Source organism: Marmota marmota, unplaced genomic scaffold (genome assembly GCF_001458135.2).
Source record: "Marmota marmota marmota unplaced genomic scaffold, marMar, whole genome shotgun sequence".
Taxonomy (NCBI): domain Eukaryota; kingdom Metazoa; phylum Chordata; class Mammalia; order Rodentia; family Sciuridae; genus Marmota; species Marmota marmota.
The window spans coordinates 17,471,567-17,488,847 of NW_026000242.1; the positions used below are offsets into that span (position 1 = coordinate 17,471,567).

At 35.3% G+C, this 17,281-nt stretch overlaps 1 protein-coding gene across 8 annotated transcripts in view; it reads right to left on the bottom strand.

Annotated features, from left to right (window-relative positions):
• Positions 1-17,281, bottom strand: part of Gria4 (glutamate ionotropic receptor AMPA type subunit 4) — a 344,863-nt gene that overhangs the window by 96,877 nt on the left and 230,705 nt on the right. For all 8 annotated transcript variants that reach the window (XM_048795827.1, XM_048795822.1, XM_015489929.2 and 5 more), the window contains one exon: positions 2,525-2,709. In XM_048795827.1, the coding sequence (XP_048651784.1) occupies positions 2,525-2,709 (185 nt within the window). The remainder of the gene's footprint in view (positions 1-2,524; positions 2,710-17,281) is intronic.

Genomic DNA, 17,281 nt, shown 5'->3' on the forward strand with positions numbered 1-17,281 from the left:
TTTTTTTTTGAGACAGGGACTCACTGAGTTGCTTAGGGTTCACTAATTTGCTGAGGCTGACTTTGATCCTCCTGTCTTAGCCTCCTGAGCCATTTGCATTACGGGTGTGCCCCACTGGGCCAGGCTTCAAACATTTATTTTTTTCTTTGTGTTCAGGACATGTAAAATTCTCTTTGGTTATTTTTAAATGTACAATACAACCTTGTTAACTGTAATCACCCAACTGTATAATAGGACATCAGAACTTATTTCTCCTATCTGGCTGTGAGCTCATATTCCTTGACTAATCTCTTCCCATCTCCCCCCTTGCTTCCCTCCCCAGTTTCTGGTAACCACTATTTGAAAAATGGTTGATTCTCTAAAATTATTTAATGGTTGGTTCTCTAAAATTATTTTCTATGTTATCTTAATTTATGAAAGAATTTTAAAATACAGATGTATTGTTGAAACTCAGGGTTATGTACAAATTTCTGACAAAATTTGGATTAGTTCTTCTGTTTGAATAAGAGTAAAACCAAGAAATACTAGAAGTCATTTTGCCTAAAACAATGAGGAATTAAATTACATATAATAAAAAATTATGTTCAGAATTGTTTTTAAAGTTTTTTTTGGGGGGGGAGGAGGGAAAGTTATGGGAAAATTAAGAGTGCATTACTTTCTCACAATAGAATAGGTTTGTTCTAATTTATGAGCTGTGTACCCGAGAGGCAGTTAAAGGGACAAGAGACTATTACCATTCTCATTTTTCCTATATAGTCTTGATAGAAACAAAACCTTTTAGAATTCAGCAAAAAGAATAGGCAAGGTAGGCACTCAAATTTTTACATTTCTTCAGGAAAAAAAAAAAAAAAAAAAAGAAAGTCCAGTTCCCTTAGCAGGAGCTCCTTTAAGGCTTATTCAGAGTTTATCCAAAGCACACGAGTGTGCTGATTTTCTTCTTAGAAACCAGCTAAGCCTCTGAAACGGGTCAGTGTGCTTTGGGCACTCAATTGCCTCCTCCAGACTGCATCTTTTAAGCACAGGTGCTAAGTGGAGGGTCTTTCTGAGCCTTACTCGCCCTCTGACAGGAACTTGGCAATGCAGGCAGTTCTTAGAATTGGCTGTTCTGTGGGATCATCATGAGTTATTTACAAAGCTTCAGTTGTTCAGGTCAAACAACTCAAACTCTCAATACAGGGTCGGGAGTGGGAGGGAAAGAGAAGGGGAGTTGGAGCTCAAGTGACTGCATTGCTTAAGAAAGTAGGGGAGAAAGTTTTTCTTGGATTCTATAAATACTACTTAAAAATGTTCACATGTCTTGAATAGCTGCAAGCTTAATAATTTTTTTTTTGGAATCCTTCAGGAATAAACCTCAGTGATATATATAAGCTTATAACTAATATTTCCTAGAAAAACAAATATACAATTGTATATACCTTTCTTCAGTGAAGTGTTTTTGTATTTAGTTGGTGCTTTTTCTTCTATAAAGGGATAATAGGAGGTAAATACTTTGTCAACTTCTCTTATAATGTTCTGGATTCAAGTCTTGAAAAAGCAACACACTTTTTACCATTATTATTATTATTTTTACAAATGCTAGCATATAGTTGAGGAATAAGACATCTAGTTCAGTGCCTTTAAGTATTAAGGAGGAACCTCTGAAACAATTTTGGTTTTGATGTTTTATAATTGAGTACTAAAATTATACTTAGAAATCAGCCTCCCAATTGCTAAGTTTACTATTACAAATCAAATCACATAATGATACAGTAAAACAAAGTCATCAACTCCAAATCATGTTGCCTAGCCATTGTAGATAAATGAGTATGCATTTGTAAAACCACTAGAGGGCATACAGTCACTGCATTTTTGCTGAAGACTTCCACAAACCTTTATCATGATATGCAGGATTGGGGGAAAGCAAATATTATCTATTATCGGACAATATTTTCCTATCACTTAATGCAATGGCAAAGCTCAGTTTTATCTTTTCCTGCCTCCTTTAAAGCAAATAAAAATATTCATTGAAAGCTTGGTTAAAGGATTCTTCCTTTGCAAAGGAGAGTTAAAGATCATCTTTACCATAGTAGATAATGTATTTACTTATAACATCTAGTAGAAAAATTGACCACACACAGTATTTACTTTAATTTTTTATATCAGTGCTTTGCCAGTTTGTGTTGCTGTTTTTCATGAAGCTGATTCTCTAAAGGATAAAAGGCCTACATTTTAAAATTTTGTAATATTTTCATAGCTGTAATCTTCAAAATTATTATTTCTTAAAAAGAAAGCCAAGAAGGAGCTCATGATGATTCACTGAGGGTACTTCTATTATTAAGAGTTAAAAACTGAGTAGAAATAGTGATCCTAAGTTCACGAGACCTAAGAACCAAAATGGACTTTGGTGATCAAGGACTATGATTTGGTCCCAGGGAAAAATCATGCAAAACTCACACTCTAAAATTCGATGGTTGGGAGAAGATATTATTTGAGACAAATTGGGCAAAGGTTGCCATTACAAGAATAATAAGATAATAGGACTTACCTGTTCTAATATATTTTGAAGTCTCTCTATCTCACAGTCTATCACAAATTTCTTCTCTTGTCTTCTGTCAAGTTCTTCTAGAAGTTGTCTGTAGCTGACGTCATTAAAATTTTCCACACATATAGCGCTGACATGCCAACCATTTTGTCCTGCTTTTTCCATTATAGCTTGAAGTATTGAGTATCCTATTGGGCAGGAAAAAGAGTTACTAAAAACCTGTTTATACTCTTTTTTAATGACATATGCAGGCAGTGAGTCTCCATCAATATTTTTAAGCTCCAAAATATACACTGATTGCTTAGAAACTTAAAAATCTGAGTGGCTGTTTCAGAATCATTTGATCTTACTTTCTGTATTCAGGGCAAAAAAAAATCTTGTAAGCTATTGATTGAATGAAGTAGCAACACCATTTCTTGTAAAAGCTCACAAAACTGCTCTATTGGAGAATATTCCATTGGTCTAGACACATTTTCGATGAGAAAACTAAAAACCAAGTCTACCATCACTTGTAGTCAATATCAATTTCATAAATGCTTTTTGTTTTTTTGCTCACTAGACAGAATTCATTTTGAAGAAATGTTTTGACTTCCCATTGGAGCAAAGTAGTAACAGCTTCGGTTCCACCATGGCAGAGAAGACGTAAAAGAAACAGTACAATGGTATTCATAGGAGAGCCATTACCAGCAGAGCCTCGTTTGATGATATGGACAGATTTATACTGCAAAGGCTTTATGTATTAAGCTTGTCCTCTCTTTACAGGAGTGATGTAGATTGGGAGTGAGTTGAATAATCACTTGGTAAGGGACTGGGTACTCATAAGACAACAGAAGAGACAGGCATTCAAATAAACAAATGCAACTTAGTTTTTAAAAGTGCAGTGATAGAGTACTCAGGATAAAGTGTTGACCAAAGGGAAGGCTAGGCTATGTCTGCCTGGGCTAGGTTATGTCTGCCTGGGACAAAAACAAACAAACAAATAAACAAACAAACAAATAAAAACCCACAAAGGAGAAACCACTTGCATTGGTTTTGAGGGCTGAAAAGTGCTGGAGGTGAAGGTATTTTTTATGTGAAGACAGGAAGGTAGAACCACCACACAGATCTACCTGTGGGGAAGGAAAAACACCTGGTACAAGCATCTGGTTAAGGGAGGAATTATAAATTTATAATCATAGTACTGGAGTTATATCTTCATACTGCTTTCTCTAGCTCTCAGTTTTGAATTGTAATATTAGTGAAGAGAAAAGATCCTTCAAACCTATAAATACCCTTAAACATGGATTGGTTAGGATCACAGACTTTAGTAATTTTTTCACTTTACAGCTTAGCATAAACAAAACATTCTAATCCTCTTTAAGAAAATCCAACACTTATTTGAGCTCATGCTATATCACTTGCCTATAATTTCTCCCTCCCTAAATTCTGGAGTTAGGATAGGGAGCTGGTGGTGGTAAAAGTGAAATGAATACACAGTGCTTGCAGGATAAGAGCACATTTTTTTTTTTTTTTGGCTTTCTGATTATATGTGAGTCAGATTCAGAGACTTTGATTTTGAGTTATGTTTTCCACATGTCAGAGTTTCAAACATTACGATGCTCAGGTAATATCAACAGATGGAACTGATGATGAGATCATATTTGAAATATAAATTACCTGATATCCTGCCAAATGAAATACTGCAGCAGTCAGGATTCATTTTTAGCTAAATGAAAAAAAAATCCCCAAAGAAGATAAAAGGGGGCATATTAATTACTCTGTTATTATTCTGGTGTATCTGTTGCTTTGCTTAGTCTTTCCTTTCGTAATGCAGGCCAGTAATTACCTTTTGAAATCTTCCCTAGCCCTCCCCACCTCTGTACCTTCCTGGAAACTTGGGACTCTTTATCAAAATTCCTATTCAATACATATGTAACATGATGGTATGCAGCCTTTCTTAATGCACATTTTCAGACCTCATTTCTTCTGTTGCTGGGAATTGCTCTCTGATGGAAATGAAGGCAACATTTCTTCTTTCTACTAACGTTTTGACACCTATGAATGTGTTCTTTGACTTCAAAGTAATACTTTAAAAAAATGCCTATTGACATTTTCCCCCTTTTCTCCTTTGACTTATTGTCATACAAAAATAATTCTAATATTTTTTTGTTTGCTTGATTGTTTTAGAAATGATAAAGATGGGCCACACACAGAGAAATAGTTTTTCTACTCCCTGTGATCAATCCACATCTTAGCTTAGTTCTCCAGACATTGCTGCTATTTTTCGGCCTCGTGTGGCTGTCAGGACTCATGTCGGTACTAGGCATCCTTGTTGTTATTCTACTGCTGATGTGACTTGTGCAGGATGCAGAGACACACACCTTCTGAACAAAATTTACATGTTTCTACACAGAATAATGAAAAGATTTACAATAATAAATCCATAATTCAAGTTTAGCATTTTATTATCTAATTGATTGGATTTAGAAATGATGCTAGACTTGAAATAAGAAAAAAAACCCTCGGACACAATCTTTGTTAAATGTCAAAGAAAGTTGGCCACCTAAAAAGCCCCATTAATCAAAGTCAGAAATGAATGGCATCTTTTCAATGTGGTGCAAAGGACACACAGCTACAGTTTCAGAGCCCTAGCTGAAAACTTACATTCTTTTATAAGCTATGTTTGATTTTAACATGCTCTCATATTATTCATTGCTGCTCAGATGTGTGTGTGTCTTATTTATTTGCCAAGATAGCTGGGAATAAATTGTAACTAGGAGAAAATACTGCTGTTGAATCTATGATTATGTAACTTAGTTGTTATATAAACTAGAAAGTCACATGTCAGGTCATACTATTTCTACATCTGGCTATAATTTATACCTTCTAGCTATTAAAAATGTGTAATATAATATATTGTGGTCAAAATATGAAGGCTGCAGATTTAGGTGAATTTCAAATGGTTGAAAGGAGATTTTCTACTGTAAAGAATATTTTAAATCTTGCTTCTCCTTAAAAAGCTGTTTTAACACTTTAATGTGTACTATTTACTGAAGACCTAAACCATCCACAATTTTATAAGGTATATCTAGATAAACAAAGATGTGATTCTTGTCTAGCAAAACTGATAGTTAGGTAACTAACCATTAAGCAAAATATACAGAATTATATAAATAACTTCAAAGGAATAAAAAAAAATTAGAATAATAGGGAGAGCATGCCATAGACATGATCACATTATCAGATTACAATAAGTACCCAAAGCCTTTTGCATAGGCATCAGAGAATACTATCAACTGCACATAAAATATTCTAAAATGTTATCATACATATAATTATATGCACAATTTTTTTGAAATAAAATGACAGTGGGGTAAGAAGTCTTAAGCTACTGCATTCTTACACATCAACAATTTTTATATCATCCACAGATAATGACCTATTTTGGATGAGTAGCATCTCAGAGTTGCTGCTAACCACACAAATTCAGTTTATTTATTTGATATTCTTTTGCAAGAGTTATTTGATGCAATTGTCTGTACACAGAGCAGCAGGAAGAGAAGCCGGAGATATTTATGCCAGGGAGGAAATAATTTTTAAAGGACAGGAATCGTCCATATGCCATAAAAATTTTCACTTTGGAGAGGACAGAAAAGTGGCTGTTGTATTTTCAGTGAGAAGGACATTGACATATTCAACATGATCAGGCAATGAAATGCTGGATATAGAAATCATATTTCAGATGGGTGAGACATTGAGGAGAAAACAGGAAGAGCTGACAATATAGAAATTTTCAAGGAATATAGTCAGGATAACAAAGTCATTAGATGAAGCATATGTCATTTTGATGAAGATGAGATAGAGAAACATCTAGGTTATGGGAACTAGTTTGGGAAGGAGAGACCTAAATGTGCCATAGGGTGTCACTTAATCTGAAAAGGAGAAGTAATAAAGGGAGATAGCAGCAGTTTGTACCTATTCACATTAGAGCCACCCTCATTGGTCTTACCATTTGCTCTATAGGCACCTGATACTTCATCATCACTTGATTAATACAATCATGTAGCTAGTATTCTCATCTATCTGCCACAGACTCAAAACTCACTTTATCTGGTCTAGTGGACTTCAGGAGAAAGGTGTGTGTATGTTTGGAAATCTACTTCATGTTGCATATTGACTTGAGCGTAGGAGAGGAATAAAATTCTTCAATCCTCAGTGCATTTAATGTCACCAGACTGGAATTATAGAGCAGATTTAGTGACCATTTAGTTTGGACTCCAGCCAAAGCAACTTAGTCCTGAAATAATGTGTTCAAAGGCCACAGTCTGAACCTCAAGTTCTCAGTACACAGAAGGGGTAACCAACATTGTAGCTTGGTTAAAATTATCTGCAGCTGTGACTATGGCATTTACTTATGCCACAGTTCAAGAAGGGCATAATGAAATAAGCAATGATTTTCTTACTTACACACCTAGAAGCTATCTATGTAAACATGAGATAAGATGGAATTTTTTTTTTTTTGCTGCAAATGCAAAAATGGTAAAAAGAATAAATCTATCTTCAGAGATGGATAGAAAATGACTATTTTCAAACATGGTCATTTTAGGTCCTATATTTTCCCCAAGTGTTTTTTAAAATATTTTTTTAGTTGTAGATGGACACAAAACCTTTATTTAATTTCTTTATTTTTATGTGGTGCGGAGAATTGAATCTAGTGCCTCACATGTGCTAGGCAAGAGCTCTATCACTGAGCTACAAGCCCAGCCCCTCTTGTATTTTTTGACAAAAAGATTTATTGTCTTGTGACCCTTATATTACAGTGCTCCTACCTAGTTCAGATGACACTTTATGAAGGAATTTGACAGATTAAAATTTTAAAGCATTATAGTAGAGTTTATTTTTTTTAAACTATCAAATCTCTCTTTATCCAAGACAATGGGATTTCATCCTTCACCATGTAAACAGTCACAATAAATGCATTTTCTTAACTCTTGTTCAGCTGGATATGGCTCTGTGACTGAGCTTTGGCCGACAGTTTTCTGTAGAAGCTTCAGGAAATTATCCTCCAAAGAGCATATAAGTATGCTTTATATCTTGTCTATTTGACCCTTCCTTCACCTTGCTGCCTAAATGGGAATTTCTGCCATTTGGTCATGGACTGTGAATGACAGAATGACCACACAGAAGGACCCTGGGTCTCTGGTGGACTACTCCTTCCTGGTCACCCATCCATATTTTCATATGACAGAAATAAATATATTATCTTGTTTTATCTGTTAATATGGCTTAAGCAAAGTTTTCTGTCAGTTACAATTGAACCTAATCTTGATTAATACAATCATGTAGCTAGTATTCTCATCTATTTGCCACAGACTCAAAGCACTAATCATCTCCTCCAAAGAATGCCCAATTTTCTCTTGTTTATCTTGACATGTTCCCAAACTGGGCCACTGGGAAACTCTTATTTCAATATTACAAATGGTTGACTCCCTTGATTCATATGTCCACTCATTTGCATAGCAACTGTATTGATTTCTGTAAACAGAAACTCTAATTATGGCATTTATTTACATAAATCCTTCAATGTTTTCATATTATTTTTATGATCCATACCAACAGCTGGTCATGCTTGTCCCCTACCTCTCTCTCCATGCTCATACTGGATCACTATCTTCCTTTCTCTCTCTAGCACTGGCCTTCTAGAGGAACCAGAAGGCACCACACAGTCTCAACCCAGGGTCTTTACATATACTAGTGCTCCCTTTGAAGGACGACTTCCTTCCTCTTTTGCCTTCTATTTATCCTTAAGATATCATCTAAAACATCACATACTCCCTGACTAAAACACTTTCCACTGAAATAAACTCTCATAGCTTTCTGCACATTTTTTCAAAGATTTTTATTATAGTTTCTAATTATACATTTAAATGATGATCAGATGGGAGTCTTGTTTCTCTTACTATGCCATAGTTTCCATGAAAGTAGAAACTATTTCTGTCCAGTACTTTTCCTGGTAGCTACTCAGCAAAGTGATGTTTGGATGCATGAGTAAAGTAATGGCCAGCCTGGCATGGTGGGCATACCTGTAATCCCAGTGGCTCTGGAAGCTGAGGCAGAAGGATCTCAAGTTCAAAGCCAGCCTCAGCAACTTAGCAAGACCCTGTCTCAAAATAAAAAATTCAAAAAAAAAAAAAAAAAAAGGGTAGGGACAGGGGATGATAGCTCAGTGGTTTAGCACCCTTGGGTTCATCCCCAGAACCTTCCCAAAAAAAAAAAAAAAGTAGCAGCCAGTTCATAAACAGAATCAGGGTATCAAAAGGCTCAGAGCTGAGAGGGAGCATGGCAGGTCACATGCAGGACCTAACTACTTCATTTTATCTTCTGTGTTTAAAAGGACAAGGAGTGTATGTGGCATGTGAAAAAACTTCTAAGGCTGGAGAGATAAACAGACAAGTGACAAATCAGAAAAACCTTTTGTATAATCTTAAAGAATTTGGTCTTTGATTCTCAAGGACTTAAGAAGAGATCCACAGTACAGAATGTGTCTTAGAGGGATACTTGTAGCTGAAGTGAGGAAAATGTGATATATGTGGGTGACGCAGAAAAAGAAAAGTCACTTAAAAGACCTTACTGCAATAAGAGAGATGGAAAGTAATCAGAGTGAGATTTGGGATCATGTAGAGATAGATTCTGGATTAAAAGGGAAGAATAAATCAACCTGGTGATAAATGAAACATAAGACAAAAAGAAAAGGATTTTGAATGCCACACTATGTTCTGGTGTTCATTCTACATTCTACTTTTTATTTTCAGAGGGAAGTCAGGTCTTTCAGGGGATATAGCTTAGTATTAGAGCACTTGCCTCATATACAGGAAATAAAAAAAAAAGAAAAGAAAGAGATGGAACTCAGATCTTTTTGGATCTCCAGAAGGAACGCCTATTTTTCTATATGAATTTCAAGTGTCAATTAACTTCTGATGAAAAAAATTTTACAGCCACCTCTCTTTTCACCCAAAGCAGTATGATAAATTTTGATACAAGTTGGAGACACTCATTTTTCTCTCTTGCTACAGGAATCAATTATTCCAGAGGTTTGAGTATTCTCTACAAATGCATTAAATCTCTTCAAGTTTGCCTCCAACACATTTTTTAAAAAAATTTTGTCTCATTTCCTGTGGGCCTTTACCAAAATCTTTTTGTAATATAAGCCAAAGTTTTAAAAATAAGCCATTCTTGGAGACTGATTTTCTACTTACAATAAATATTAAACATAATTTCTATATAATTACTGTTTTGCTTATAAAGTGAGATTTTAGCTGGGTATAGTGGTGCATGCCTATAATTGCAACTACTCTGGGGACTGAGGCAGAGGGATCTCAAGTCAGCCTGGACAACTTAGTGAGAACTTGTCTCATGTAAAAACAAAAGAGGTCTGAGGTTGTAGCTTAGTTGTAGAGCACTTGGCTAAAATATATGAAGCCCTGGGTTCAATCCCCAGTAATATACACACAAAAAGTGAGATTTTTATCTGTTTTCATATCACAGAATGTAAATTCACAATTCTAATTTTATTAATTTTTATATTACACTATACAAAATTTACAACTGAAACTTTCATAAAAACACAGCCATTGTATTCTCAAAAGGGAAGTAAAACATACGTTTGTGAATTGTCAAGAATCTGATGCCTTTGTCTTCTGTTAAGCATTTAAAATCCTTAAGACAAAAATCTTCAATGTTTAACTTATTCAATATCCAGTACTTGAGGGGAAAAAAAAGTGTTAAGAGGGAAAAGAGGGTCAGAAGTGACTTCACAGAGGAAGAATGCTCTGGACTACCAAGTGGTCCTTAGAGAATGAGGAGGGTCTACTGAATGGAGATGGTGAGGAAGAAAGAGCCACTAAACCACAAGGCCCATCCACAGATGCAGGAGGCTTGGGGAGCCCACAGTGCACATGAACAGTGGCTAGTTACTAGATTAGCTTGCCTGAGTAGAGGATTTACAAATGACATTCTGACCTAGTAGTGTTTAATAATATAATCAGAAGATCTTATCACAGCCCTATGAAGTAAGAATCATCCTGCCCTACGAAAAGGTTTACATGATTTCTATGAAATCATAACCCCACTAAGTGGCCAAGCTGTAAACTGAACTCAAGACTTCAATTCTCAAGTTGAAGGAGTTTTCATCACAGTTTCTCCTGCAGATGATGAAATTAACAAGGAAAGGTGAGGCCATTTTGTGAAGGCCATTAAATAGCAGACAACATCAATTCTTCTTTCTCTCACAGTCCCAGCCCATATCATATCATATGCTGTCAGTGCTACTTTAAAAATATACCAAGAATTTCTCCTTACCTGAGCCACCTCCACCTTAGCCCAAGTTTTTGGACAGGATTATTTCTAAGTAGCTGCATGGGTTTCTGGCTCAGACTTTGTTCTATTCTGTCAGTGCAGAAGCCAGCTTTGAGAATCAAACTTTTTAAGTAAGCCAATTCATACTACTAAAGGTCAAAACCCTCCAACTGCTTCTGTACACCAGCCTGCAAGACTCCAGAGCTCTGGCCTCCTGTAGGCTATCTCATGCTCAAACATCATGCTCAAACTGACCCCAAGTTTTGCCTTGGAGCGCTGTCCCCAAAGGTGGAGGTTCACTATTTCACTTCCTTTAGGTCCTTATCCAAATGCTGTCTTTTAAGTGAGGCCATCCCAGGTTACTTGATCTAAAATTTCAGCTCCCTCATCCTGGATCTCCTATCCTGCTTCTCTGCTTTACTTTCTCCAAGGCATTTGCCGCTATCTAGTGTACTCTTCATTTTCTTCACTCATCTTGTTTACTTTCTGTTTCTTCCACAGAATGTAAGCTTATGAAGTCAGGACTTTTGTTTTGTTCACTCTGCCTTTCAGTGCCTGGCATTTAAAAGGCATACAATAAACAATTTTAAAAAAATAATTAAATACTGTAAGTTAGAAATTCTTCCATTGATAGTAATAAAATATTGAAGCTTTGGAGGAAGGAAGAGACAGATTTTTAAATCTGCTTTTATCATGTTAGCTAGATATAGTGAAAATGATGGATGAGTGGAAAGAAGGAAGAAAAGGAATCCAAATGGGAGTTGACTAAAATTAACACAGGTATAATTCAATGACTCCTCTCGTCTAGCCTGATTCTGGGGGGCGTGGGATGGGAAGAAAGGAGACTGTCAGTTGCTTGTTTTATTCTAAATTATATTCTTGTTCTCTCATTCTGTACTTATCCATATATGATGAGGCCAATTTTTCTTACATCAACTGAAGCCATATGAAATTGCTATTTCTTCTGATCAAAAATAGTGAAATATCAGCAATATCTTATTGTTTGACCTAGAGATATCTTTTAAATTAATAATAAATAACACTCAGTGTTGTGAAAATACCTAAAAACTACTTAATTTGCAGTTTACACATTAAATCCTAAAAGAAGTAGGAAAATATAAAAATTCCCAAACCTAGGAATAGGGAGGTCATGAGTTGTAGGACCCAGGAGTACTATATGGGATATCTCAAGTTTTTCCCAAATATTACTCCAGTATTTATTATTCAATATTTATAACAAACATCCTGAGTCATTAATGAAAGTTAAAATAAACTTCAAAAATTTCAGAATTAAAGTAAGTTTGAAATACATTTTAAAGAGCTCCATTCTTGATTCCTTCGAAAGCTTGAAATGGCACCACTATTTGACCCAGCTATCCCTCTCCTCCATCTATACCCAAAGGACTTAAAAGCAGCATATACAGTGACACAGCCACATTAATGTTTATAGCAGCACAATTCACAATAGCTAAACTGTGGAACCAACCTAGATGTCCCTCAGTAGATGAATGGATAAAGAAAATGTGGTATATAAACACAATGGAATATTAGTCAGCAATAAAAGATAATAAAATCACGGCATTTGCAGTTAAATGGGTGGAGTTGGAGAATATAATGCAAAGTGAAGTTAGCCAATCATAAAAAAAATGCTGAATGTTTTCTTTGATATAAGGATGCTGATTCATGATGAGGTTGGCTCAGGGAGCATTGGAGGAATAGATGAACACTAGATAGGGCAAAGAGTTGGGAGGGGAAATGGGGATAAAAAAGATGGTGGCATGAGGTCGATATCATTACTCTAAAAACATGTATGAAGACACGAATGGTGCGAATATACTTTGCATACAACCAGACACATGAAAAATTGTGCTCTATATGTGTAATATGAATTTTAATGCACTCTGCTGTCATATATAACAATTTAGAATAGAAAAAGAAAAAAAAATAGCTCCATTCTAAATGATTAAAAACAGAAATACTTTTGGCTTATAAAAACAAAAATGGAAACAATCAGGCATGGTGGCACAAGCCTGTATTCCTAGTGACTTGGGAGGCTGAGTCAGAGGGATGGCAAGTTCTAGGCCGGCCTTGGCTACTTAGTGAAACTCTGTCTCAAAAATAAACAAACAAACAAGCAAATAAATAAATAAATAAAAAGGGTTGGGATGTATCTCAGTGTTAAAGCACTCCTGGATTCAATCTCCACTGCTCCAAAATACAAAACTAAAAACAAAATAAAATGATTAACTCTGAAATATTGGCTCATTGGTTGAGCAAGATAACCAATACTACATATAATTCTGGTTTTTAAAAGGTCAATTAATTTATTCTACCTATGCTGAAGTTTGAGTCCAATAGATCTCATTAATTAATCATGAAAACAATCACTAGCAACAAAACACAGACATGTTACACAACATATTAAATATCAGTTTGTTATATTCACATGCCAAGCTGTGTACTGTAAATAATATTAATTTGCATCTGGCTTTTATACACAGAGCCAAAACCATTCATTTTGGTTGATTTGAAAGTGATGTTTTAAAATGTTACTTTTGTCTTTTCTTCAGCACAGGAGTAGCAGTACATAATTTTCTTGTGAAGATTCTGGTGAAAGGATTTGCATACAATTATCGAGACAATTTCTGCTCCTAGCAGGAACAAACACAGGATGAAGTAAGTATTCACAATATGATTAGCCTAATTTTCATATCCCACCGAGGCTAGCTCAATTCCAAGAAGTAATTGTAAGCTCCTGTCAGTGACTGAGAGTGAATACATTTGATTACTCACTATTAAATGTCTTTAGTGGGGAAATGGCCCTGAGCTGATCATCTAAACTCAGAGTGACTTCTTGAACGGCATGCCAGGCAACAAATGGTGGGTTCCTTGGCAGACTTAGTTATCTTCAACCATGAAAGCTGAGTTTCTTATTTTCACTCTGGTTCTAAGGCAGGTTATTTGAATTCCTTAACTTTCTACTGTTGCTTTCTATGTAACAAAGATGATTAATGTTGGGTTTTTGTCAGTCATGATGTTTTTCATATTTATAATTCTGGACAATCATGGTGTATACTCAATATCCCACACTTCCCTCAAAAAGAAAAACAGAAACCTATCTCTTACTCTTGGTTCCTTATTTGGTTATTAGATACTCAGCCTCTTTATTCAGAAACACAAGAGATAGTCTCAAACTTGTCCCTCTTCTCACCTTTATGGAAACCAGTCCTGCTCTTTCTTCCTAAACTTGATATTTAAGACATTTTGTGACAATTACCTACTTGTTTATTCTTTCATTTTCATTCACTGCTTGTTTACCAAGTGCTGACTGTATGCAAGTCCACTGATCCAGATGTTGTAGATACACAAATAAGCAAAGTACTAAGAGGAATCCTCTTTACAATGTCTATGCTGAGACACACAATTAAAAATACTAAATACATAAATGCATTTATAATATAATGACAAGAGGTGATAAGTGCTATGAAGAAAGGGTTGTAGGAGAGATGCTTATCTTCCCAAACCAAGTTCTCTCATATCAAAAAGTATAGTTCTCTGAATAAACCAGATTCACTGCTGTCTCAATGCTTTGTGAGGGCTGCTACCTGTGCTAAAATGCCTGCTTTCCCCACACTCTCTGGCAACTTCCAACCTTTCCTTCAGCTTCAGCTTCAGACCATTTTAGAAGACTCCCTTGACGTGTTCTATGTTGAGCCCTTTTTCTTTATAGTTCCCTAGCTAACTGTCTGAATGGTAATCACAGTTCATGCTACCTTGAAAATATTTATTTATTTATTTATTAAATAAGTAAATCCTATATGGTATTTTTGAAAGTACTAAATACAGTACTTGAGCCAGTCACTGATCTCAAGGATGTTCAATTACACAAAGTGTTAATTGCTGGTTTGCCTATTTAGCTCCCTTAAAGTCTAAGACTACTTTATTCATTTTTGTTTTCCTAGTTTTTTTCTAAATATGAAGAATGTATCAATCAGAGTTAATCAAAGGAGACAAGTAAAACTCCTGCCTTTAAAAAATGCCCCCCCCCCCATTTGATCAAGTCTAATAATTATAAAGATAATAACAATAACACTTATGGAGGGCCTGCCTAATCCAGGAATATTGAATTAAGTGCTTTGTGGGAATAGTGTTAGTTTTATTATCTTCATTTTATCTAAAAGAAACTGGTGATAGAGAACTTAAGTTTTTGGCCAAGATCACTTAGCTTAATTGGTAGAGACTCATTCTGTCTGACATTAGAGCCTGCTTTTTATTCTTCTCTGAGATATGCTCTGTAATACAACGAAAACTTAATTCCATTCCGTTTGGGTTAATTTTATTCTCCTATTAAGAATTCATTTTTGGCCAAGAAATATCCCTGACCACAAAGCACTTCTAGGTTCTGTGGGTATTTTCAAGGAGTGCTGTGGCTTCTGCTTTTCACATTGGGAATGTGCTTGCTTTTTTCCTCCAAGCTCCCAGGGAACTGATAGCCCCTCCTGACAGCCTCTGCCAGATCTGGCCTCAGTGTTACAACTGCTACCAAGATTATAGTAACAAATACAGTTTCTTTTTCAGAGTAGATAGTTGATACAGACCTGTGGTCCAGTTTGGTTAATGATGTGGCCCCTGGCACTGCTAAGGACACAACAGCAACTGCCCTCACTCTGCAGGACATCAAACATAAATCTAGAATTAGGTCAACTTTAGTCAAAAGCTTTTGAATCATTACTTAGATCCATCTATATGCTTGCCCAAGTTCTTCCCTTCTAGAAACAGTCACTAAGACTGGAAGTCACTAAGACTGGGAGTATTTCACAAATTAAATCTGAATCACAGTGTGAAATGACTTGTTGATGCCAGGATTAATGTAGGCAAGTTTTCTGAATAGGTATTAATACAGCAAATGAAAAATGTATTTCTAATTAGGATGAAGTTTTCCTGAAAGTTGTATTATATATTATAATGGATATAGAAATGTTTGTCTATAATTTATAATTTTAACAAATTTGGAGCCAAGTTGGTATTATCAACATGACATATGAGATCAAACTATTTTTAATCAATTATTTAATGTCAGTAAGTCATGATGTCACTCCCTCTTTTGCTTTCTGAATTGATCTGTACTGTTACCACTGACATCTTGGTTGAAACTTAATAAGGTTTTCACTCATTCTGATGAAACAAGGAGGCCCTATCGAATTAGTTGTGCTATTGAGTTTGATTTTATATAGATTTGGGAAAACATTGCTGTGATTTTTTTCTAAAACTGGAGAATTTAGGAAGGCAGTATGATATACAGAACATATAGAAATTATTAAGCAATTTATTAGGCTTGGTTCTTTTCAGAAATTTTGTTTTAAAAAATCCTGAGAACCATAAATTTGAGTGGGACATTTTAGGGTTGTTTTTTTAGGGCTAATTATAAAGTTTGATATTTCAGTGCCTATGATAAATCTTTGGTAACCAAGTTTGCAGGAGGGAAGGGATTGACATTGCTGTATGAAGTTCTATGCTTCTAAGTTTATATAGCTTGTCTCATGTGGGACTCGTATGCTGGTTCTGACTCATTCCATCCACTGCCTGTCAGTGAAGTCTGCTTTGGCTGTGCTGTTGCTGCCAATCTGCTTAAACAGGTAGTGCAGCAGCACTGCCAAATTAACTACTTCAAGCGATGCCTCTGGAAATTTATCTTTAAGCTAGTGGGAAGGTAGGACCACCTTAAAAGGTTGTAATGATTAAACATAACATTTTAGGAAAGAGTGAAGTCAGTGTATTTTTCCCCATGATCCCTTTCCTACCAGGTTCATGTGGGACCTAGTACATCACATAAATACTGGCCATCCTCTTTGTTATTCAGTGTTCTCTATAAAACCAGTCGTCCCCTGCCTTGTCCATGCAAGGCTCTGTGCTGTTGCTCCCTCTGGGATAAGGGCACCACCCCTTTCCTTATTGGTGTTCCTAAACCCTGTCTGCACCTTAAGTAGTTCCATTATTAAGCATTTCCTGATCACCCCATTAGTGCATACCATTGGTTTCCCAACAGCATAGCAACTAATTGAATTAACTTTAGTGTAAAGCAGTAAATTTGATAGAAGGAATATATAGGTATGATTTTTCCATCTATCTCTTCTTGTTTTAATGTAATTTCCAAGAACTGTATGAGACAGTTTGTAACTTTTATTATGTTTTCACATCTTTCAGGAGATAAAAAAGGACAATGCTCAAGACTTATATTCTGAGGTATCACTCCTTTCAAATAAACTACATTTTAATACTGTGTCAAGTATTAAGAATGCATACACATATTGAGTCATATTATATATACAGATATATATATATATATATATATATATATATATATATATATATATAAAACAATATATATGTATACATTGAATATATACAATCTTCAATAAAATATAT